This window comes from Gadus chalcogrammus, chromosome 10 (genome assembly GCF_026213295.1).
Source record: "Gadus chalcogrammus isolate NIFS_2021 chromosome 10, NIFS_Gcha_1.0, whole genome shotgun sequence".
NCBI lineage: Eukaryota > Metazoa > Chordata > Actinopteri > Gadiformes > Gadidae > Gadus > Gadus chalcogrammus.
This window is the reverse complement of record NC_079421.1, coordinates 14,054,324-14,075,711: the sequence shown is the minus strand read 5'-3', so window position 1 is coordinate 14,075,711 and position 21,388 is coordinate 14,054,324. Positions and strand designations below refer to the sequence as shown.

Sequence of the window (21,388 nt, the reverse complement as noted above, 5' to 3'; positions counted from 1 at the left end):
GCCCCCCCCCCCCCCTCTCCATTGCTTTGCCCCCCCCACTTCCTTCCCCGTGTGGAGTGCCTTGAGTGCAGTTCCCTTAAAACCTTAAAGAGCCCGATAACACAACTCACTCGCTGCGCTGTTATTTCCCACAATGCACTCCTCTCAGCGGGCGACCCTTTGAACGCGCCCGCTGCCCTCCAGGTAGTGGCCGAGTCATTTGACACCTGAAGGTGAGTCCAGGGGTCGAAGGTCAGAAGGGCATCCTAGACGCTAGCCTGAGATATAGTGTGAAGCCTACTAAAGGAGATAGGAGACAGGGCTGGCAAAACGTCCTTTACTCAGCGGGATCTGGGCTGAGAGACTTCATTGTTAAGTTAATTTCATTTATTTAATTTTCAATTTATGTTATTTTCCGTTAAGCTCTGTGTTTTCTTTTAAATTTGTTGGATTCATTTGAATGGACGTTCTGTGTTTAAGTTCAGCTCATGTGTTCTCGTCATGTCGGCTTCCCACTGGTTCTGTTTTGGTGCGTCTTTATACTAACTCTCTCTCCCCCCCCCTCCCTCCCTCCCTCCCTCACTCCCCTGGCAGACGGCTATGCGTTCTCCCAGGACGAGAACGGCGTGGTGTCTCAGTCGGAGGTGGTGCGCGTGTACGACACCACCAAGCAGCGGCCCAGCGAGTGGTGAGGGCCGCACTCGTCCTCTTTTCGGCCGACGCCATCTTTAAAAAAAAAAACGACAACGACGTCATCAACGGCCGTAGCGTAACTTGCGGTTGGTTTGGGAGCGGAGGGCCGCGATTGGTCGGGGAAGAGTCGACCCCGCCCACACGATGCAGGAAGTATCCGACCTGACTAGGCGGGCGCTGGAGATGTGAGATCTGTCTTGTTCTACTTTAAAAAAAAAGAAAACTATGAAAGGGATAATTGATAAGGAGTGACGTGTGTTGACTTGCGTATTCACTATGCTGTAGTTGTGTGTCCAGCAGACATAATGAGCACTGTGCTTGCACTCTTTGTTTGTTTGTTTTTGTTGTTTTTGTTTTTTTGTTTTTGAGTCTGCGGTCTGAAGTTCCTGACTGTTGTAGCACTGTTGGTCAGGGTCAAACTCTCGCCTCCCATTGGATGAGAGGAAGAAAGGTAGACAAAATCATCAATGTTGAGCCAAAAAAAGTTTAAAACGCCTCGTCTGATTGAAATTCAAATTTTTTGTATCGCCATTGTACTGTTAAGTGTAAAAGAGAAAGGAAGAAGTAAGGGAATGGGGGATTCTGTTCCAGGTCACACAGAGTATGGCTCCTGTCCACGGATTGCCAAAGAGCAGTCGTATATACAATCACCTCCAAATCTCAGACAAGAAGGGAAAAAAGTGAAAATTAACCACCAACCTAAACCAAATATAATCCCACCCTCGAGTGTATTCCAGCCCTAAATGGACCACTTCAGACCAGACGCTTTTAACTGTGTTTAACCCATCCCTGTTTTTGTTCTGCACTTCCTAACACACATGTCTCATAAGGCCTTACATACATCCACAAATAGTTTGTCCGTTGCTCTTCTCATATGTTTTATTATATTATTATTATTATTATTATATAAAAAAGCGTGTAAATACTGTGCCTGGTTCTAATTTAATTCTACGTAGGCCTCTCCGTTTTCTCTGAGTTTGAATCGTCAGCCTAGTTGACGCCTAGATCCTCACTATGTTTTACACAGCAGGCTGATTGCTCGTGACTAGTAATTGCATTCCACACATTACTCGGCTGCAACAATCCCAATGGTGCCTAACCAGTCCTCTTTTCCCCCGTTGGACCACCTTAGCCAAGAATAGTTTAGCGTAGCCAGCTAGCGTAGAACAGTGCTCCTCACTCTCTCACACACACACAAACACACACACACACACCTATTGAGTAGACAAAGCCCACCCCCCACCACAGTATTGTACTCGTACAACGTGACATGTGAAATACACATTGAGTGCCTTGTGGCACATGTTATAACAAAGGATAAAGGATAACGTTCGTTCTCACAAAGTTGTAACTGGGAACGCTGGGAGGGGGGGGGGGGGCGTTCAGTGGTCTTGTCGAATTTCTGTCTGCTTACATCGGTGGTGGCTCTCTATTTCACCATAGTGTTTCCCTTGACATGGATTGGAATCCTCCAACATAAGTGCCATTAGCTTAAGGGAGAGAGGAACAGTAGTCAGGAAACTCCACCCGTGTCGGCACTACTTGGTCTCTATAGTTATTTTGTGAATTTGTATTTTTATAATGGAGATGTATGGATTTTGCATCGACTGGCTTTGTAACGAATCGTTCTCCGTACGTCTTTTGTTCTTCTTCTCTCTCAAACTGAACCGAATGAGAAACCTGAGCTTTCTTAAATGTACCGTGGTTATTATTAATATGGATATAGCTCTGTTAATTTATAAATTGGACTACTTGTGTCTGTGCGAATGCTTTTTCTTCTCCCCATGGGAGATTGTTTTCTCTGAAGGAATGAGTGTGTGTCTATGTGTTGTCTGCATGTGCATGTGTGCGCACATAGCCGTGTGTGTATGTGTGCGTGTGTTGACTCTTCTCCTGTGCATAACATATATGTATGTATGTATGCCTTGCATGTCTGTTTCCTTAATGTGAGGCTGGGAACTGTGGACTTTTCTCTCGTGGCAACCTATCAGTGTATTTTATGTGTATTTGTTTTGCGCGCACGTGTGTGTGTGTGTGTGTGTGTGTGTGTGTGTGTGTGTGTGTGTGTGTGTGTGTGTGTGTGTGTGTGTGTGTGTGTGTGTGTGTGTGTGTGTGTGTGTGTGTGTGTGTGTGTGTATTTGTGTTAACGAGTGCGCATGTGTGTGCTCACGCCGGCCTGTGTGAAGACGCTTGCTCTTACTGTCTGTTTGCACGAATCCAAGTATAGGAACGGTGTACTGCTGTCCGCTGATGTAGGGTCCATTTGGGTCTGTGTCTAAAGTGAGTGTGTGTGTGTGTTTGTGTGATTGAAAGGGAGATGTTGCACAATGCACTCAATGTAACTCCTCAGTAGTGGATACCTGGTATCATCTGGTCATGGGTTTTTCTTTGGCGAATATTTATTTGTTTTTTGTAACTTGTTTTTTGTTCCTCATGCAACGTTTTGTGCGACATAACAAAATGGATTCTGGTTTTTGCTTCTGTTGGGTTCTGTTTATTTGTTCGGCTTCGGGCAAAACAAAATAGGGGTTTGTTATGCTGCGCTTTTGTTTCGTGTTCGGGTTCGGCTTCTATCCGCCGTCTCTAAAAATGCTGAATGTTGATCTTGTGTTTGTGGACGGACTCGCACTCGTGGCTTTTTCCGGAAACATGAAAACACGTTACAGTCCCTAGTCCCCACCCCCCCCCCCCCTCCCTTCGTAACAGTGGGGGGTGTGGGGGCTGCATGAGTGGACTAGGATAAAATCAGTTCCTTAGTTAAATGTGTATTGTACCACTCCAATTCTCACTCAAGTATTGGTCACTTTACAAAAGAAAATGCACTTTTACATTTTTTGGTGTTTTAATATTTCATTTTCATATGCCATTTTGTTAAATGATTGTTCTGCATGTTGGGGACTGCAAACTTTTAAGTGTTGTCTTTTACTGCCATGGAGGACTCCTGAAATAAACTTTACAAACAACTCGCAGTGTCGTTGCGGCTAATCGTTTTTTTTTGTCCTCCGCCAAACGCATGCCGTGCACTTTGGTTCCCGCCCTCCTCGTAAAAGCGCACGTGTGTGGTCACAAACAGGACACACAGTGGCGTGCGAAGCTAAACAGGAAAGGCAGGGAAGAGGCATAAAAAAGAACCACTGCCTGGCTCACCCAACAAACAAGTCCAGCCGGCAGAGACTGTGTTCTGTTACACTCCCATAATTACTGCGGCTGAATAATTAATTCCTGTTTCCAGCTATGGTAAAATTTATGTAGGGTTTCCAACCTTTTCTAATAATGTTTTATATTTGATTGTATGTGGGTTTGGATTATTTTTGGATTTGAAAGGGTTGATCATTACTCTGAGCCTCTGGATAGTAATATAGTTCTTACTATTCAATGATGAATTAAAGGTATATAATGGTACAAATCGTTTTTTGCACTTGAAATACACCTCAAAAGTCCCTCAAAGCACCTTCACCGAAAATCGGACTGACTAACCTTACAAAAAAACAGAATAAATCAAGTCTCAAACGCTATGGTTGCTGCACACACCTCCCTCCTGTCATACAGGCCGTTTAATACCAGCCAGCCACACAGATCCACGACCCACATTAAACCAGGGGGGGGGGGGGGGGGGGGGACTGCTGCATACGAGGACTAATAACAACGTCCAGGCCGCTGGAATGTGGCGGCGGGTGGAAGCATCAGCAGAATGCTCTTAAGACAGTGATTGCCAGGTCTATTTCACACTCAAATAGCTGAGGGAACAGAAAGGTCTTTGTGAGCCCATGGTGGCCTGGGGAGGGGCGGGCCCTACCTGTTGATGCAACCCAAACCTATCTCTGGGCCCAGTTGTTTTAGACACTGTGGCCGCGGCATGCCCGCTGAACATCGACAATGACTGATCCTCACTGCTGCATTCCTGCACTCAAATCTGCCGGGAGCGAGCAGCAGGCAGGTAGTGAGCTGTTGGTGTGGAGCCTGGGTGACCCCATGGCCGTCTGTTTGCGTTGGAAAGGGGAACGGACGCTTGGCTCACGCTCGTGACTTGACCTTTAGGTTGGTCAAAGAAAGCAATAAAAATAGGGATGATTCATGGTTGACCAGACCCTTCCTTTATGACCGTATATGGTCGTGGTGCCGTTTTATTCACAGGTTTTGAGGAATAGTTATTACACCCCGGCTCTGTTGTCTTTTCGCTCTGTCCAAATACCGCATGGTGTTGTGAAAGAAACGCTCGGGACTGCCAGTGTTTACTATTCGACCCCGACTCAATCTGAAGTAGTTCCCCTCCTCAACTTTGTTTTGTGTGAATATTACACACTTGTATAAAGAATCATGTAAACCTTTTATAGGGCATCAAAAGAGGAAGAGAGATGTAGGATATACCGGGGACGGTTGAAGGTGCATACCATACAAAGCCAGCACTGTGTGTGTAGTAATTTCACTTTTATTACAAAATAATAGATCCTGCGCTCCGACGCAGCTGTACAAAACGCTCAGGCACTGGGCTCGGCGATTTCAAAGTCTTCCAAGCTTAAAAATCTGTTTCAGCAGCTCCGTAATCCCGGCCTTTAGTCCCTCATACCCCCCTAATTCCAGGGGTTCAACCTTAGCAGGCTGGCCCACTGTCTCCCGGCCCTTTAGTTTTTATTTGACCGTGTAATCCCTGCTGCTTCTCCCCCACCGCCGGAGCCCCATCAGCTCTGTCCGAAGTCCGCAAAGCCCTTGGCCCCGGCGTAGGGGTCCGGCGGCAGGGGGAAGTAGTACTGCCGGGGCAGCAGGAAGCCCTGTCCCTGGGAGGGGTGGGCCAGCATGGGGGCCTGGTGCATCTGCAGCTGGGTCAGGCTATGTCCGGAGGCCAGGGCGTGCTGGTGGTGCTGGACGCACCCCGACGCCGCCGCCATCGACGCCGCCATGGCCGGGTTGGTGTAGGGCGGGGGCGGGGGCGGGGGCAGCAGAGTCTGGGGCGCGTGCGAGGAGGAGTGGAGCGTCGCCGACGACGACATGGTGGCCGTCACCAGGCAGCCGCCGGAGAAGCGGCGCACGGAGCTGCCGGCGCCGGCGGAGCTGGAGCTGGTGGTGGCCGTGCTGGACTGGCGGGACGGGGTGCGCAGGCTGGGGGGCGCGCTGGTCAGGATCATGGGGATGGTCTCGCCGCCCTGGCAGCTCCGCAGGGAGAAGCGGATGGGCTGCGGCGTGGGCTGCTTGGGACGCAGGCAGGTGCAGCAGTACACGGCCACCAGGGAGCCCACCACCACGAAGGCCACGAAGATACTGCCCACCATGAGGAAGGGCACGTAGATGGGCTCTGGGGGGACGAGGAGACGGGGGGGGGGGGGGGTTAGGGTTTGTGTTTTAGGGTTTTTCTCCAGGGGATGATGGTTTAGCTAGGTGGATGATTAAAAGAAGCTGAATTATTGTGCTTGTTTCCGCGTGTGCCGGTCTATTGAGGTTAGTTTTATTATTCAACATTTAATTCACAAGTAAGGTTGATCTGACACTGAGGAAAGTCCGTTTTGAAATGTGTTGTTAAACAATGGTTTAAAGGCTATTTACTTTTGCTTCCAATATCACTTTTTGTAAAAAAATATATAATATTTCCATGTAACCGTTGGGTTAATTATCATTTTAGAGCTTTTCTAATACAAACATTTACTTAATAAAAGTGTCTTCATAATAAATTCAAATCACTTTATTTGTGTATTAAAAAAGACAAATGGAGATAAATTAATGATAAATTATAATGCATAATTTTGTATCAGTAGGCCTATTTGTAACATGATTTGTCTTGTCCTTCAATAATCGGTAAATAAACTCATGTGCTGTCTATGTCGTTAACCTTCCAAACTGTTGCTTTTTCCTTGTGTGCCTAGTGGAATCCACCCGGTGAATCTTTAAATCATTCAATTCAATAATGGGCAAAGGCATTTCATACAAATACTTTTGGACAGAGCAGCTGACCACTAATTTATACATTGCTTTTCTAAATCAATGGAACTTATTTTGTTTTAAATTATTACACAACATCGTGTACAGTAGGCACTGCTATACAACTTTCAATAGTTTAATAAGATCCAATGAGTTGAAGTGAAGGAAATGTATATTTCACACAGTAGCAGCGCTAATGTTTAATCTCCCCTCACACTCTTATCCAACTTTGAATTGTTGAATGAGACTCAATGAGTTGAATAAGGGAATCAAATGTGTATTCCACACACAGCAACAGCACTAATGCTTAATCTCCCCTGCCCTCACACTGTGATGAATAAGTCTGATGGCAGTAAGTTAACTCACGGGCTGCGAACTCGGCCTGGTCCAGCTCCCGGTCGTTGGTGCAGGTCCCCTGGTCCAGCCGCGCGTCCACGGCGGCGCAGCAGTACCGCAGGGCGCAGGAGCCGCAGCACACCGTGGCGTCCATGGTATCAAAGTCCTCCGGGCACTGGAAGCCCTCATGGTAGTTCCCGTGCCCGTCCAGCCACCCGTGGCAGTACTCCCCCTGTGCGTCGGATATTCGTAGATTCCAGGTCAGATAGCCCAACAGCAGCCAGGGGAGGACCCCCCTACCCGTCATCCTTTTCTGGTCAATGTGTCCCGCCGGACGCTGGAGTGTGAGAGCTGGTGTGGAAGTGGATCAAAACCATCTCATTGCGATCAATTCCCGACCCTCCTCATTCAAGCTCATCACTTGGGGATCTCCATCACGTTTTGAGTTTTGTAAACTTAGTAAGTCGATTTTATTTCGTTTTTGTCATAAATCGCACGTGTAAAACCACCCCGACCAGACGCCTCTTCACGGCTGTCCCGGTGAATCACTCGAGTCCTCCGATGACATTATCGCTCTTCTCATCAAACGATGCCAGAATGAATCAAACTGTGTATATATACACACACCCACTCGACTGACTACCACAGCGATGCTATCTCTGGAGGACGAGTGGAAACCACTTTCTGGAAGTAATCCATTCCGTTGTTGTGGTTCTCCTCCGAGTGAAGACGCGGTGTGTGTCGGTCCGCTACTCTCCGCGCGCTGCAGTCGGCTGTCCGCCTCGTTTGAATTCTGTCGCTTTTGTTGATTGACTCCACGGGCGCGCGCGCACCCCATTGACCAGACGGGCGCGTTCACGTCGTTTGTCGACCAATGGTCAGAGCGCGGGGTTGTGGCTTAGCCTGTGTCACACATAAACAATTTGGGCAATAATCCAAAGTTTTGAATTTGTAAACCATAACAAAACATAAAAAACATTGAAATAGAAATAACTATCTTATATATTTTTTTTTTTTATTCATTTATTTTTACTCATTGTATCGCACCTGCCGAGTAGTTTATATATATATTTTAGTTGTTAAGTTCAGTAAATATCCACTTTAGTAAATACCTTGATAAATTGGAGCTGTCAACAACTTAACCAGACACTTACATAACCAATTGACCAGGCGCCCCCATGTGGTAGACTGCACGAACCGTCCACTACATGTTAAGAAAATAATATAAATAAATAATAAAAGAATAATAAAAAATGTAAGCACAGAGACCCTAACCCACACAAGATCTAACATCTAGGGCAACTATTCAGTGGTTTGGGTAGGCGCCAATGTCCGAAACTAGCCAATGTCTTGCATGTATGCCATGATGAGAATAATATAATTAACTTATTTGATTTGTTTTGTTACGAGATCTCTTTCTCTTTGGATGTTGTAACTATAGGCTAGAAAGAGACTTTATACGGGAACTGTATTTTCTGTGTGTTCGCGTACGTGCGCGCTTGTCTGCGTACGCGCGTGTATATGTGCGTGCGTATGTGTGCGTGTCTGTGAGGTAACTTGTCAAGATATCATCTCGTAACAAACATCCTAACTCTACTTTGAGGGTTATCAACTCAGGATAAAGTTCCCGCCTGACCACAGTGTGTAACCCTGTCCCTCTCCTTAAGAAACCCTCAGGCCTGGTGGTCTGTAAGAAACCCACAGGCCTGGGTCTGTTCTGCGCACGCATTCACAATATTCTGGTTACTGACGCTCGCCCTCTGCTCTACAACTGACTCCTGAGACAACAGGATGTGAATGTGTGACTGAATGCACTCCGCGCGCAGAGCCTGAAGGCTGCACGAGCCACACGACACGTGCACCACCTGCGCCCGGTGCATGGTCTTCCTTCATCAGAGTCCGACAACTAGTCCGACATCAGACACATCTTCGACACTTATAGGCCTTCCGATGCATTTCAATCTCAATACGTGTTGATACATTTGGGGATAGGAGGGGGGCGGTGAGGGGCAGACGCTGCCATTCAATAATTAGGAGAAGCTTTTTAAGCAAATTGATCAATTTGTCGTCCGATAGCCTGTGAGCATATCAATGAAACCGTTTCCAAACAAAATAGTTTTAAACACACGCTGGCTGGCAGGGAACCCGTGAGACTTGTGCAGGTGCGAGCTGCAGACTGTGTGTTGTCTACAGCAGCAGCACCATTTTAACAACAGCGAGCAGCGCGGCCACGCAAGTCCCGCCCGCATCACCCTCGGCCCAGTGGTTTAATAGCAGCGTACCCGGCTGGGGATTGGAGCCGCAGCCTGTCTGTAGATGAGCCCACCCTTCGTCTACAATGTATACGGAGCAGGGGAACCGAGCCAGACGATGACGAGAACAGGTCCTCGGTCATTACCAGCCGCCTGTCACCCGACGAGGACTCCACAATAGACCGCCGCCAGCAGACACACGCCTCCGCCGCGACACTCAATCATAATCATAATAATAATAATAATTATTAGAATTATAATTGCCCTAATAACCACCGCGATGGAAAGAGACATGCAGCCCGCAGAAGAGGGGCCCTGCGCGCCTAAGATGTGCAGACAACAACAGCGGGGTCCGTGCAGCAGCCTCAAACCCTTCCAAAGTAAGCGCTCGGCGGGTAAGTCGCGCTTTGACAGGTCGGCTATGGTGGAGGTTCCCCTCTTCGGTGGCGGCGGTGGTGCTGCTGAGGTTGGCAGCGGCGGCGGACAGCATCCCTTCAGTTACAACCCCGGGCAGCCGCATCCCTTCACCTCGTCGCATCACCAACAGAGGGTGCAGCAGCAGCCACCGCACCACCAGACCACCGCCACTATCAGTAGTACCCAGCAGCATCACGCGGCTCCACCACAACAGCAGCATCGCTTCCATTGTAGTGAGAACAGGCCCAGCAGTAGAGCCGCGACGTCCACCTCGGCAGCGGGGAGCAGCGCGGCCGGCTGCCCCCAGCGGCGCTCCGGGGGCGGGGAGCGTGGAGCGCTGCGTCCCGACCCCGGCTTCTCACCTGGGAGAGCCGCCCTGGTCGCGTCCCCAGACTGCAGCTACGGTATTAGCTCAGGTACCCGAGACTTGTTGAGTATCAGTGATTTCAAGTGTTTGAAACAAGACCGGACTCCTATGGTCAGAAATATACTCGTAACATGCTTTTTATTATATTATCTTTTTATATATATATATATATATATATATTAGTAGTGTATTTGTAGTCACTTTTTTTTTAATGATCTACAAAATAAGATTCAATTTACAGGACCAAACTATTGATACATAGTTTGATTTAGAGACTACACTTGGTGGCAGCATACTGGATCATATGTTTATCCTCCATCTCTAATGGCTATCATTAGTTAACCGTAGTGCCTCCTTTGTCTAACGTTGCTCGTGTTTTTCCATCTTCTTCTCTGTTCGCAGTGATTGATTTTGTGGCGCTGGTGGTGGGGCTGGGGGCTGGAGGGTTGGGGGGCTTGGTGGGGGTGGGGATGGGGTTATGTTCCACTAATCAAAAAATGAGATACTTCAGTTGCATGTGCACGTCCCCACTGCCGCTCAAGAGCATTGTTTAATGATATACGTCTGAGCGGCCTGTGTGTGTGTGTGTGTGTGTGTGTGTGTGTGTGTGTGTGTGTGTGTGTGCGTGTGTGTGTGTGTGCGTGTGCGTGTGCGTGTGCGTGTATGCGCGTGTGTGTATCAAAACGAACCCACAATGAGAGATGAAAGCAATGGACCGAATCTCTGCAGTCACTAAATTAAACATTTGACGTCTCATCAGGCTAATCAGATATTAATCTCGTTATAACGTCAGCTGCTGCAGCGGACTGGATTCGCTGGCGGTTACTCTGTCTCCGCAGCCAATCAGACGCTCAATCTACAACAGATCACAATCTATATTAGTCTACACATGAGACAGGGCTGTGGGTGTGGAGCACGGAGCGATTTAAAGAAGAGGAGAGGCCTGTCTGCCTTCTAGATAGACTGAGAGAGATGGAGAGAGAGAGGGGGGGAGAGACAGAGAAAGAGCGAGGGGGAGAGAGAGAGAGAGAGAGAGAGAGAGAGAGAGAGAGAGAGAGAGAGAGAGAGAGAGTGGGAGACAGAGACAGATGGAGAGAAGGCAAGACAGAGAGAAAGAGATAGAGACAGAGCGAGGGGGGAGAGAGAGAGAGAGGGGAGAGAGGGGGAGACATAGAGACAGAGAGAGAGAGGGGGAGAAAGAGAGAGATGGAGAGATGGAGAGAGGGCGAGACAGTGAGAGAGAGAAACAGAGACAAAGCGAGGGGGGGAAAGAGACAGAGAGAGAGAGAGAGAGAGAGAGAGCGAGAGGAGGAGAAAGAGAGAGACAGAGATAGGGTGAGAGGAAACAGAGAAAGATGAATAGACGGTTACCGACAGAGAACGACAGACAGACACAAAAAGATTGACAAAGTAAAAGAGAGGCAGCAAAGAGGGAGTGATCGATAGCCGTAGATAGAGAGCGAGAGATAAACAGAGAAAAAGGAGCAACAGAGAGTTACATAAGAGAGGTAAGAATGAAGGATATACCCGCGACGTGAACTACATTCAGAGGCCCCCAGAACTCAGAGAGTTGTGATTAAAATAAACTGGGCCTCTGCCATGCATGTTGTTTCTTTAATGACATTTTATGAGGCTTCAGCATATCCACCGAGCCTATCTGAGGGGGGGGGGGCATGGGGGGGGGGGGGGGGGGGGGCAATATCAAACACATCTCGCTGGGATCATGGAGACGGCACGCATATTAATAAACACGGCACATCTGCGGCAGTCTGATAGACACGTCCCGACGGCTGGAGACACAGCCGACACGGTCTCTATATCTGTGTGTGTGTGTGTGTGAGTGTGTGTGTGTGTGTGTTAGTGTGTGTGTGAGTGATTGTGAGTGTGTGTGTATCAGTGTGAGTGTGTGTGTGTGTGTGTCGGTGAGTGCATGTGTTTCAGTGTGCATCCGTGCATCCGTCTACGTGCCACCCTCATAATCATGTGAGGTGGACGTGTGAGATCATCTCATTGGAGGGGGGGGGGAGGGGGGGGGGGGGGGGTTCTTGCTCAACAGCTTCAAGCCGATTTCTGCCCCCAGAGGTTCACAGAAATACACTTCCTCATCCTGTTGTGTCCTTTGTTTTAATCTATTTTATTTTACATGAAGGAGCAATACAATAGCTTTTCAATCCAAACAAATATGAACAGTTTAACAGAGAGGGTGGACTTGGGAGAGGAAAGCGTTAGGTGTCAGTGCACGAACCCGCACCGACACCTAACCTTTGTTGTTGCTGCTGTTGATAAAACTACGGAATTAATATGGTACAGGAAGCCGACCTGCTGTGGTTTGTGTCACCCTGACACCCGATGCCTCACATCCTGAGCACAGGTCACATTTTTTGCATGCAGCCAGCGGGTGTACAATAGAGTGATGATTTGTCAATTAATCAGCAACACTGAATTGAGCAGGTAGGGGGGTTTCAAACCCAGAACCTTTTGAATGGGAACCCCCCAACCACTACATAGTCCTGCCTTTCTCTCTCCCCCTCTCTCTCTCTCTCTCTCTCTCTCTCTCTCTCTCTCTCTCTCTCTCTCTCTCTCTCTCTCTCTCTCTCTCTCTCTATCCCCCTCTCTCTCCCCCTCTCTCTCTCTCTCTCTCTCTCTCTCTCTCTCTCTCTCTCTCTCTCTCTCTCTCTCTCTCTCTCTCTCTCTCTCTCTCTCTCTCTCTCTCTCTGCCTTCACGACGCAACTAACCCTGGGCAGAGTAACCAGCGTTGTTCCGTCCCCAGAGAACCGGCTGATCCTCGACGCCTTCGCCCAGCAGTGCAGCCGTGTCCTCAGCCTCCTGAACAACGGTCGGCTGATGGAGCCCTCCTGCTCCACCTCCTCCTCCTCCCCCACCATCAAGCAGGAGGACGGGCCGGGGGGCCAGCCCATGGACTCCTCCTTGGGGACGGGCCCCACGCCGCCCCAAGAGGCGAGCTGCTCCACCACCGACCCCGAGGGAGAGGCCCAGCGCAGCCAGTGGAACCAGCAGCAGACCTCCGCCTTCCTGCGCATCTTCACCGACTCCCTGCAGAACTACCTGCTCTCCGGGCCCAAGCCGCTGAAGAACCAGGGCCTGATGGGCCAGCCGGGGGGCCCGGAGGAAGAGCCGTGCCCGGCGGCGGAGCCCGGTTCCGGGGTGTCCCCGCAGGGCCACCAGGCCGTGGGAGGCTGGAGCTCCCCGGCCCCGTCCGAGTCGTACCTTCACCCTTCGTCCACTCTGCCCGAGGAGGAGGAGGAGGAGGAGGAGGAGGAGGAGAATTGCTGTCCGCGCTGCCTGGAGTTGGAGCAGGAGGTGCTGTCTCTGCAGCAGGAGAACGAGGAGCTGCGGAATAAGCTAGAGAACATACCAGGTGAGGTGGGGTTGTCTATGTTGGCTGTCAAGAGACCCAAGGATTCTGTTGCTTAAGGTAGAGATAGCTTGGACCTCCTTTAAGGGTCTAGGTATGCGTACATTTTACACAGAATGGAAAGGCAGGTTAGGTGGCTGGGTTCCTACAAATCTACAATACAATACACATTTAAGATCTATAACACATTCTTCCTTTGAACTCATCTTCTCATCTTCTCCTCTCCTCTCGTATGAAGGCCCTTTCAAAGTGGAGATACATGGGAAACATAAGAATTCAACAGCCGGCATTTCCATCATTTCGAGTAAAAGCTTTTATTGAACCTTCATGAAGTAGAGTGGAAATTCATAGTCTAAAAAAATCCCTTTCAACGTTTTTAATTTTCACATGTTTATTTTCTCAAGCATTGGCACCCTATAAAATAATCACCTCAATCCAAGTATCACAACATTTACTATTTTGCCACGGTAGCAACACCTTCAAAGAGATTTTTGTAAGACGAGAGAGTAGGCGAGAGGAGGATACAGGAGGTGATATTAGGAGGCCCTCTCTCAAGGGCCCGTTTAGGGGAACTAGGTTGAGGAACTAAAGAGGGGTAAAAACGGGTCACATAGAGGTGAACTATAGTTAGTAGAAATGTGAGACACTAGAGTTCAAGTCGAGGTTAGGTCTCAAAGGGCTTCAAGGGCCCTTTTCCAGTTCAATTAGCGGGGAACTCCTAACCTGAGGCCGAAAGAGCCAGTGGGAAAAGGCGGGAAACCCTGGGAATGAGGAGCGATCCAATCTTCTACGGTGGCTCATAACCTATTCGATACTGTCTATTTTGGAGAAGATGATTACACTGTTATAATTTGGGGGCGCCTTAGGAATAAAATGGGTGCGGAATTTGATACCTGGCTGCCATCAAATTCAGATTTGATAGTCAAATAATGTAGATGGATAGTATGTGTGCCCCAGACCTTGTTTTCTATTTCATTATCTCCCTTCTATCACTGTTCATTGGTTAATGGCACACTAACACTGATGTGAAACTAGCTCGCAAGCTTATATGCCCCTTAACTCCTTTTATTCCTATGCAGACATTTACAGGCTCAGCAAAACACATATATTCATAGTGAAACGGCATAAAGATGTATCCTTGAATGAATAATAACCTAGGTATAAACTGTCTGTTTTGAGACAGCGCCGTGTCAGAATGTTCTGGACTACTTCCGGTCGGTCCTGCAGTTCCACAACCAGCTGGTTCAGCCTATTCTAGAGGAGCCGCTGACCGAGGTAACGCCTAGATTACATCAGGCTCTGACTCAGACTCAAGCGTTACTTATTTCTGGCAAGCATCTCCAATTTCATACCATTTGGGTTAATGGAATTGGGCCCTGTGCACTGATTTATATAGTTTGCTGAAGGTCTGTGTGTTAAGCCAAACGTTAAATAAGGGAAGTATCAATTTGATACATGGGGTATATAAATTGTATATACTTTCATAAGATAATGAATGCGGAATCAAATCAAATGTGAAATTAAAGAAAACTTACTTTTACAGGAAGAAGAACGGCAAACAGTCTTTGAGGTTGGTGTTTTATTTTTATTTCAAACTACTTGTAATGAGAAGTATTTTTTATTATTTCAGTAAAAGTTTTTGGGTTAAATATTGAATACAGATTGAATACATACTATATTTATGATTGAATAGGACAAAAACTGTAACATTTGACAGTTCTTAAAGGTTGGGTATGGAATTCGCTTTTTTGGCCATTTTTGCAGAATTACTTGAAATCCTCATCATAACCCACTTACAGCCACTGAGTTAGAAGTACTGACATGAAAATTAAACAAGTCAATCATCTGTGGAACGGGCAGGGCTCGAAAAACTCCAGCCAATGATTTCTATAGCCACCGAGTTGCATTGGACAGTAAGTACGTCAATCAAACGGTCGTACTGCACTCCCCCTCCCCCGCGCCCCGCGCGCGACCCCTTCGTGCAGTACTCGTGACCCAGAGCAAGCTCCTGTTTGTTGTTATCCTGCGGTAGCTACTGGAACTAGTTAATCCACATTTGGACCTAGCAGTAGAAGACAATTTCCATGGCAGACAAGACGCCACCATCCCCATGTTGTTTTTTTAATGTTGCCATGTTGTTTAACGAAAACCTACGCTAGCCTGGCTCGCTCTCGCGCATCTGTGTTCGCGCTCGTGCATGATTGCGCGTCCAGGTACTTGGAATGGGTGGAGTCAGAGTCAGCGTTGAAGGAGAGGGGGTAGGACCATTTGAGTTGTGTATTTTCAAAATCTGCTGGCGTTTCGCAAATCCCATATCCAACCTTTAATTTCATGCAATTTAAAATTGCATTCAATATGGAGTGCATAGACATTACCATTTTCAGTCATTTTTATGTACATAAAAGATAGTATCACATACACATATGTGTTACAACACACATATTGGACAAATAATTCTTAAGGAACATGATGGTATGAACAACTTTGAGCTCACTTCCACACACCGTTTCAACGGCTGCAACCCCACTGAGGCCTGACTCATTGAGTCACTTCAGGATTTCCCCTCCCTCTCACCGTCCCCTCTCGCCGCCCCCTCCCTTCCTCTCCAGGGCAGCAAGCAGCTGCTGGGGAACTACCCTCTGTTCATCACCAACAAGCAGTGGGACGAGGCCGTCAACTCCTCCAAGAAGGACGGCCGCCGCCTGCTGCGCTACCTGATCCGCTTCGTGTTCACCACCGACGAGCTCAAGTACTCCTGCGGCCTGGGCAAGAGGAAGCGCTCCGTCCACTCAGGGGAGCCCGGTCTGGAGCGACGCCCCCTCAACCCGGTCAAGGTCAGCTGCCTCAGAGGTGAGGGTGAGGATGGGGGGCTGATGATGATGAGGGTGGTGGTTGTGGTGGTGATGATGATGAATATTAGGATTCTGATGATGGCGTCGCTGAGGGTGACGTTGATGTTGATGATGTCATTATATGTGTATGATGATGATGGTGTCGATAACGATGATGATGGTGAAAAGGATGAATTAATTATTTAAATAATAGTTAGTTAGTACTCAAAGACACTACGAAAATAAAAGCCCAGTAGTAGGCCTATCAAACAAATGTATAAAAGTCCCAGTCAAACATTAGTAAGGTACACAAAGTATCTGAATAACAGAGATAGAGTTAAATATTAAAGCTATTTTAAAAAGGTGCGTCTTGACCGATGTTTTGAAGGAACCAAAAATGTAGATAATAATATAATTTCAAGCAGCATTAACCGGTTTCAAGCATGCAGCTGTGTGCTGCCACCTGCTGCATACAATTAAGGATATTGTGAATTCAGTGAGACTTCTATTGGAGGTCACTTTAGGTTAATAACTCATAGTTGAAAATGCGACCCTTCTGCCTATTTTCTCTACGTGAGATAGTACCCCCAATTAAACCAAAGCACCCCTACAGCTGGAAGTAGTCAACCTATGACAGTGATTTTATTTCGCTAAATTTTTCCGACCAGACTGCTGGAAATGAAAAGCTTTAACCTATACCAGCCCATTGCAGCCAACACAGTGTGTGCAAGGCCAGTGCATCCTCTGCTGGTAGTACTACAGCATTGCTTAGTAGTAGACCATAGACTCAAGGATTGTGCCTTCACTGCCGGAAGCAGTAGACCATTGACAAGCTGTTTCCTCAGACCACATCAGGTGTTAGGTGCGAGTATCATTCGACCCAGGGATCTTCTGCTTGCAGACGTGTGCTCTGGTCGCAGAGCTACTGATGGCCAATTACCAGCAATTGCGGCTTTTTTCGCAACCCCATGTAGCCCCCACCGCCGCCATTTAAATTAATGAATGAACGGCCGTTTTTGCCGCAACGCCTGGCACTCACACTGTCTGGTTTTAATGGGAAAAATTGGTTCCATGTAAGGTATTAAATGGGTATTTACCCTACATGGGGTATGTAGGGTATAGATTTATGTATATCCACAAATGTATTAATTTATTGACCCATTCATCATGTCTTTCTCTCCCCCCTCCCTCCCCCAGAGTTCATCCGGATGCACTGTGCCTCCAACCCCGACTGGTGGATGCCGTCGGAGGAGCAGATCAACAAGGTGTTCAGCGACGCCGTGGGCCACGCCCGCCAGGGCCGCGCCGTAGCCAGCTTCCTGGGCGGCGGCAGCGGCGGGGGCGGCGGCGGGGGCGGGGGCGGCGGCGGCGGGGGCGGGGGCAGCAGCGGCGGCAGCAACAGCAGCACCAGCAGCCTGTACATGGAGGGCTACGACGCACACCTGGCCCAGCCCGACGAGCTCTACCTCAAGGGCTGCCACAACGGCGGCCAGGCCGACTAGAGGCCGAGTCAGGGCGGGTTCAGGCTGAGTCAGACCGAGTCAGGGCGAATTCAGACCGCGTCAGACCAAGTCAGGGCGAATTCAGACCGCGTCAGGCCGAGTCGAGGCGAATTCAGACCCAATCATGCTGAGTCAGGGCGAATTCAGACCGCATCAGGCCGAGTCAGGGCGAAGTCAGACCCATCACAGGCATTGCAGCGATTAGTGCTAACTGCTGCAGTGATGTGGGAGTCTCACCTCATTTGTTTGACGTCATGTTGGGAACTTAAACGTCTCCTCCATGACAGGGTTGTAGAGCTCTGGAAAGGGCAAAACGGCGGTGATCAGCCTCTCTTCCATTCACAATAATACAATGCTGACGCCACATGGTAAACAAGGTCCTTCTTCCCGCGGTTGTCTTCCGGTCTGATCACCTACTCACGTGATTGGCCCCCACAACGTGACGTCAGGTTGTTTCTCTAAAAGTTGATTCCGTTTCAACTCTTCACCGCAATCGGCTGCATTTTACTTTCAGAACCAAACGCAGAACGCACTACCCCCATTCAAAAGAATGGTTGATTTCGCCTGATTTGGTCTGAATGAGCCCTTTAACATCCATGCTTTGCATTCATGGTTCTTCTTTCGCAGTGATTATGCACGCAGACTGCCAGTCAAGAATTTGCGGGGCATAAATCTGTTGCCATCGGGTGATTTTTATCATTATTAGAAGATGATCGGGTTAATCATGTTAATTTGATCTACCGAACCAGATCCACAATGTTCTCAATGCTGGCATAAGTCAACCAGCAAATGTAGCCCTTGTAGCAGATCTCCCCTGTTCCCCGTCCCCCCATGGCAACCTTCCAGTGCCCTGCAGTGTGGGGAGATGTGTGGAGAGGGGTACATCTGCTCCAGTGATCCAGATGATGAGAGTGTTCTTTAGTCGTCTTACTTTGCTATTCAACACAGGTGTATGAATCAGCCTGTCGGGTCATTGGAGTAGACTTTTTAACCTGAACCGTATTATTGTATAAAGAATGACCGTTATCTGTCACTTTACATGGGGGAAAAGGGGAGGGTATCGTTGAAGCATTCCAGAGACACTTCGATCCGATGTATCTACTTTAACTGTTATATATTTTTCAAAGTTGTCAATTTTTTTGCGTAGTTTTGTACATTGTTGTCTTTTTTTACATTATTTTGCTACAAGGGAGCCTTGGATTTTTACATAAGAAAGATAGATTGTCTTCATGTGCATTTACTTTCATGAGCAGTTGGGTCATATCAGTTTTTGGTAAATGGATAACTGGACCAAAATAGACAAGGGAGACTGTTCAATCTCTTCGGGTTTTTTTTGGAGCAACTTAAAAACTATGCCTTCAGAGTATTACAGTTCAAAAGTCATTAATGGGAGTTGAGTTGTCCGACCCAGTGTCAATGTCCTTAATTTGAAGGGTATCTGAAGCTACAAACTTACTTTAGGCTGACACTGAGCTCAAATATAATTTGTGTATTCTCTCAGTGCGGATCCAGATGGCTTCAGTCGAGTAACGCCCTCTCATCACCTCCTCAGCTTTAGTGCCTGTAACAACTGAAGGAGCTACAAATCATGTTTTCCTACCACCTACGGTAAATGTCCAACATAAAACACGCTGTGTTATTTAGTTTACATGTAAGGGAACAAACAGTGACCCCTGGAGGAGCTTAAGAAAACAGCATCATTTCCTCTTGAATCATTCCAGGAGAAGGCTAGCGGGAAACAGATGTTTATGAATCAATGATAACGGGCCTCCTACCATTGCGTTATATAGACTTGAAGAACAAAAGCATTGTTTTATATACTGTGTGTCTTATAGTAGTTACCGTATCAGACATGTGTTTTTACATTGACTTTAAAACAGAAGTGGCAAATATACATAAGATTGTATCTAAGTTCAGTTGTCTGATATTTTATTTAAATAATTGTATTATTTTTTTATCATGGATTAAATTTGTTCTATTCTATAATGTATTTGAAAAACACCTGCAGTTTACGTATTGCTTTGTTTGAAATCACTGTGTGTAACCAAACTTAGCTTTTGGAATCTGAAATACCTTTTAGACTAGAGGTTATTGAGAATGTATGTGCACTCAATGCAGTTTGTTTCTAGTGTAGTAGGATGCTAGTACTAGTATTCGGGACTGCCAGACTGTCAATGATTAATGATATGTTTCAGAAGTATAGTGTTTGCAGCTAGAGAAATGTGTTGCTCTGAAAACATGTATACTGCAACACCACCACCACGCACATCTTATAGCTCTCTTAATTTTGGGACTAATTAGCAACAAGATGGTATTGCATATGTTTTTGTACACCCAAATTTGTCCAATGTCTGACTTTCCCAGATTTGGTACTAGCCTTCAAGCTGATAACATAAACCCGTTAACAAGGGAGAAATAAAGGCCAGTTCCTAGTACACTTTATAAATATATATTATATTAATGTGTACAGTGTTGCTGTATACTACTGAATGAAGTAGAAAAGTGCCACAGAACTTTTGCCGATTAGTTTCTGTAATCATATACTGTTCTGAATGTGAGCATTTATATGTGCTATCTTTTATCCTCCAAAGTTGCTGTGTCAACACTGTGAAATGTCCATTTGTTTTTTTACGAAACAATTTAAATAAGACTTTGATTTTTATTTATTAAGAAATAAAAATGTAATATCTATCAAAATTCATGGTAGGCTACAATGGTTTTCTGTGATATGGGAGATTTAGAATAGAAAAATTGAAATAGCTAGTGTGGAGAATTGGGGTAGATGGAAAGGCCCCTTCTGTCTATTTATTTGATCCCATAACAGTTGAGGTTCAATCCTTGTGTGAAAATACAGTAAAGAGGTTTAAGTGGTTCTTAATACATCTAATAAATCAAGAACAAACCGTCCTTGGCCACTAGTTATAGTAAACAAGCAGCTTTCCTTCCCATGCAGTTATCTGGCTGCAATTGCAAAATAAGTACACAGTAACGGGCCTACATTGATGCAAATAATGCGGTGATGAATGACGAGCTGTTTGTCTGCCAGAGGAGGGCCAAGGGAATTCGATTGGATCTACACGAAAGCGGTGGGGTTTGCAATCAATGCACAGCACGGTGTCCGGTTTATCAGGGCAAGGTTACCGGGTTGATGAGCCCATGCACGCATAGGCGAACCAGCATCAATCTCTCATAATGCGGTGCGATAGTTAGCCACCAGATGGTGCTAGAACGGCGAACAGCAGCGGCAGCAGCGATGATACAGCAATAGTCTGCAGGCGCAGACCATAAATGAACGTTATCGTCTGAATGTAAACAAACATTGACGTCATGCTAGCAAACAATAATACTTTTGAGCATGCATTGTATTTGAAATTGACGTGTTACTCACAATCGATGGATTACTTTTTATTTACTATGCGATTCTGAATAGATAGTTATCTACTTTTCCACAGAGAATTTTGGCCTAGAGGAGATTGGATTTTTTGGGCTTCTAGGCTACCTTGTGCTAAGTTTAACAAAACATGCCACTGTGTTAGGTGTTCCTCTCTCATAATATAAGTGATATTAAGCCTACAACTATAACTTGGTCAAACGTCATAATAAGATATTATTATTATTATTATAAGGTATAATAAGAACACAGCATCGCCTAATATTGATGCCTTTGTTGAACACACTTGCCATTGCTCGAGCATCTGAAATAGTTCCCATCATGGAGGGATGA

At 46.9% G+C, this 21,388-nt stretch overlaps 3 protein-coding genes across 4 annotated transcripts in view; 2 read left to right on the top strand and 1 right to left on the bottom strand.

Annotated features, from left to right (window-relative positions):
- The window catches only part of atp8a1 (ATPase phospholipid transporting 8A1), a 103,170-nt gene extending 99,495 nt beyond the window's left edge, over positions 1-3,675 (top strand). For both annotated transcript variants that reach the window (XM_056600066.1, XM_056600065.1), the window contains one exon: positions 574-3,675. In XM_056600066.1, the coding sequence (XP_056456041.1) occupies positions 574-671 (98 nt within the window). In that variant the 3' untranslated portion in view covers positions 672-3,675. The remainder of the gene's footprint in view (positions 1-573) is intronic.
- A 1,340-nt stretch (positions 3,676-5,015) lies between these two features.
- On the bottom strand, positions 5,016-7,704 carry shisa3 (shisa family member 3). The gene is made up of 2 exons (XM_056600772.1): positions 6,949-7,704; positions 5,016-5,962 (listed from the first exon to the last, which is right to left on the bottom strand). Exons 1-2 carry the CDS (start codon positions 7,223-7,225, stop codon positions 5,352-5,354), a joined length of 888 nt encoding a protein of 295 aa, XP_056456747.1. The 5' UTR covers positions 7,226-7,704; the 3' UTR covers positions 5,016-5,351.
- A 1,530-nt stretch (positions 7,705-9,234) lies between these two features.
- LOC130390936 (BEN domain-containing protein 4) lies at positions 9,235-20,654 on the top strand. Its single transcript, XM_056601119.1, has 6 exons — positions 9,235-10,003; positions 12,726-13,334; positions 14,515-14,606; positions 14,875-14,901; positions 15,941-16,181; positions 17,360-20,654. The coding sequence occupies exons 1-6, from the start codon at positions 9,451-9,453 to the stop codon at positions 17,662-17,664; spliced, it is 1,827 nt and encodes a 608-aa protein (XP_056457094.1). The 5' UTR covers positions 9,235-9,450; the 3' UTR covers positions 17,665-20,654.
- The last annotated feature ends 734 nt before the right edge of the window (positions 20,655-21,388 follow it).

Bases quoted from the DNA above. Each gene is read 5' to 3' on its own strand.
- shisa3 (XM_056600772.1), bottom strand. From the start codon at position 7,225: ATGACGGGTAGGGGGGTCCTCCCCTGGCTGCTGTTGGGCTATCTGACC. The intron at 5,963-6,948 runs GTGAGTTAACTT...TCGTCCCCCCAG, and splicing joins CCAGGCCGAGTTCGCAGCCC to AGCCCATCTACGTGCCCTTC.
- LOC130390936 (XM_056601119.1), top strand. From the start codon at position 9,451: ATGGAAAGAGACATGCAGCCCGCAGAAGAGGGGCCCTGCGCGCCTAAG. The intron at 14,902-15,940 runs GTTGGTGTTTTA...CTTCCTCTCCAG, and splicing joins AACGGCAAACAGTCTTTGAG to GGCAGCAAGCAGCTGCTGGG. The intron at 16,182-17,359 runs GTGAGGGTGAGG...TCCCTCCCCCAG, and splicing joins CAAGGTCAGCTGCCTCAGAG to AGTTCATCCGGATGCACTGT.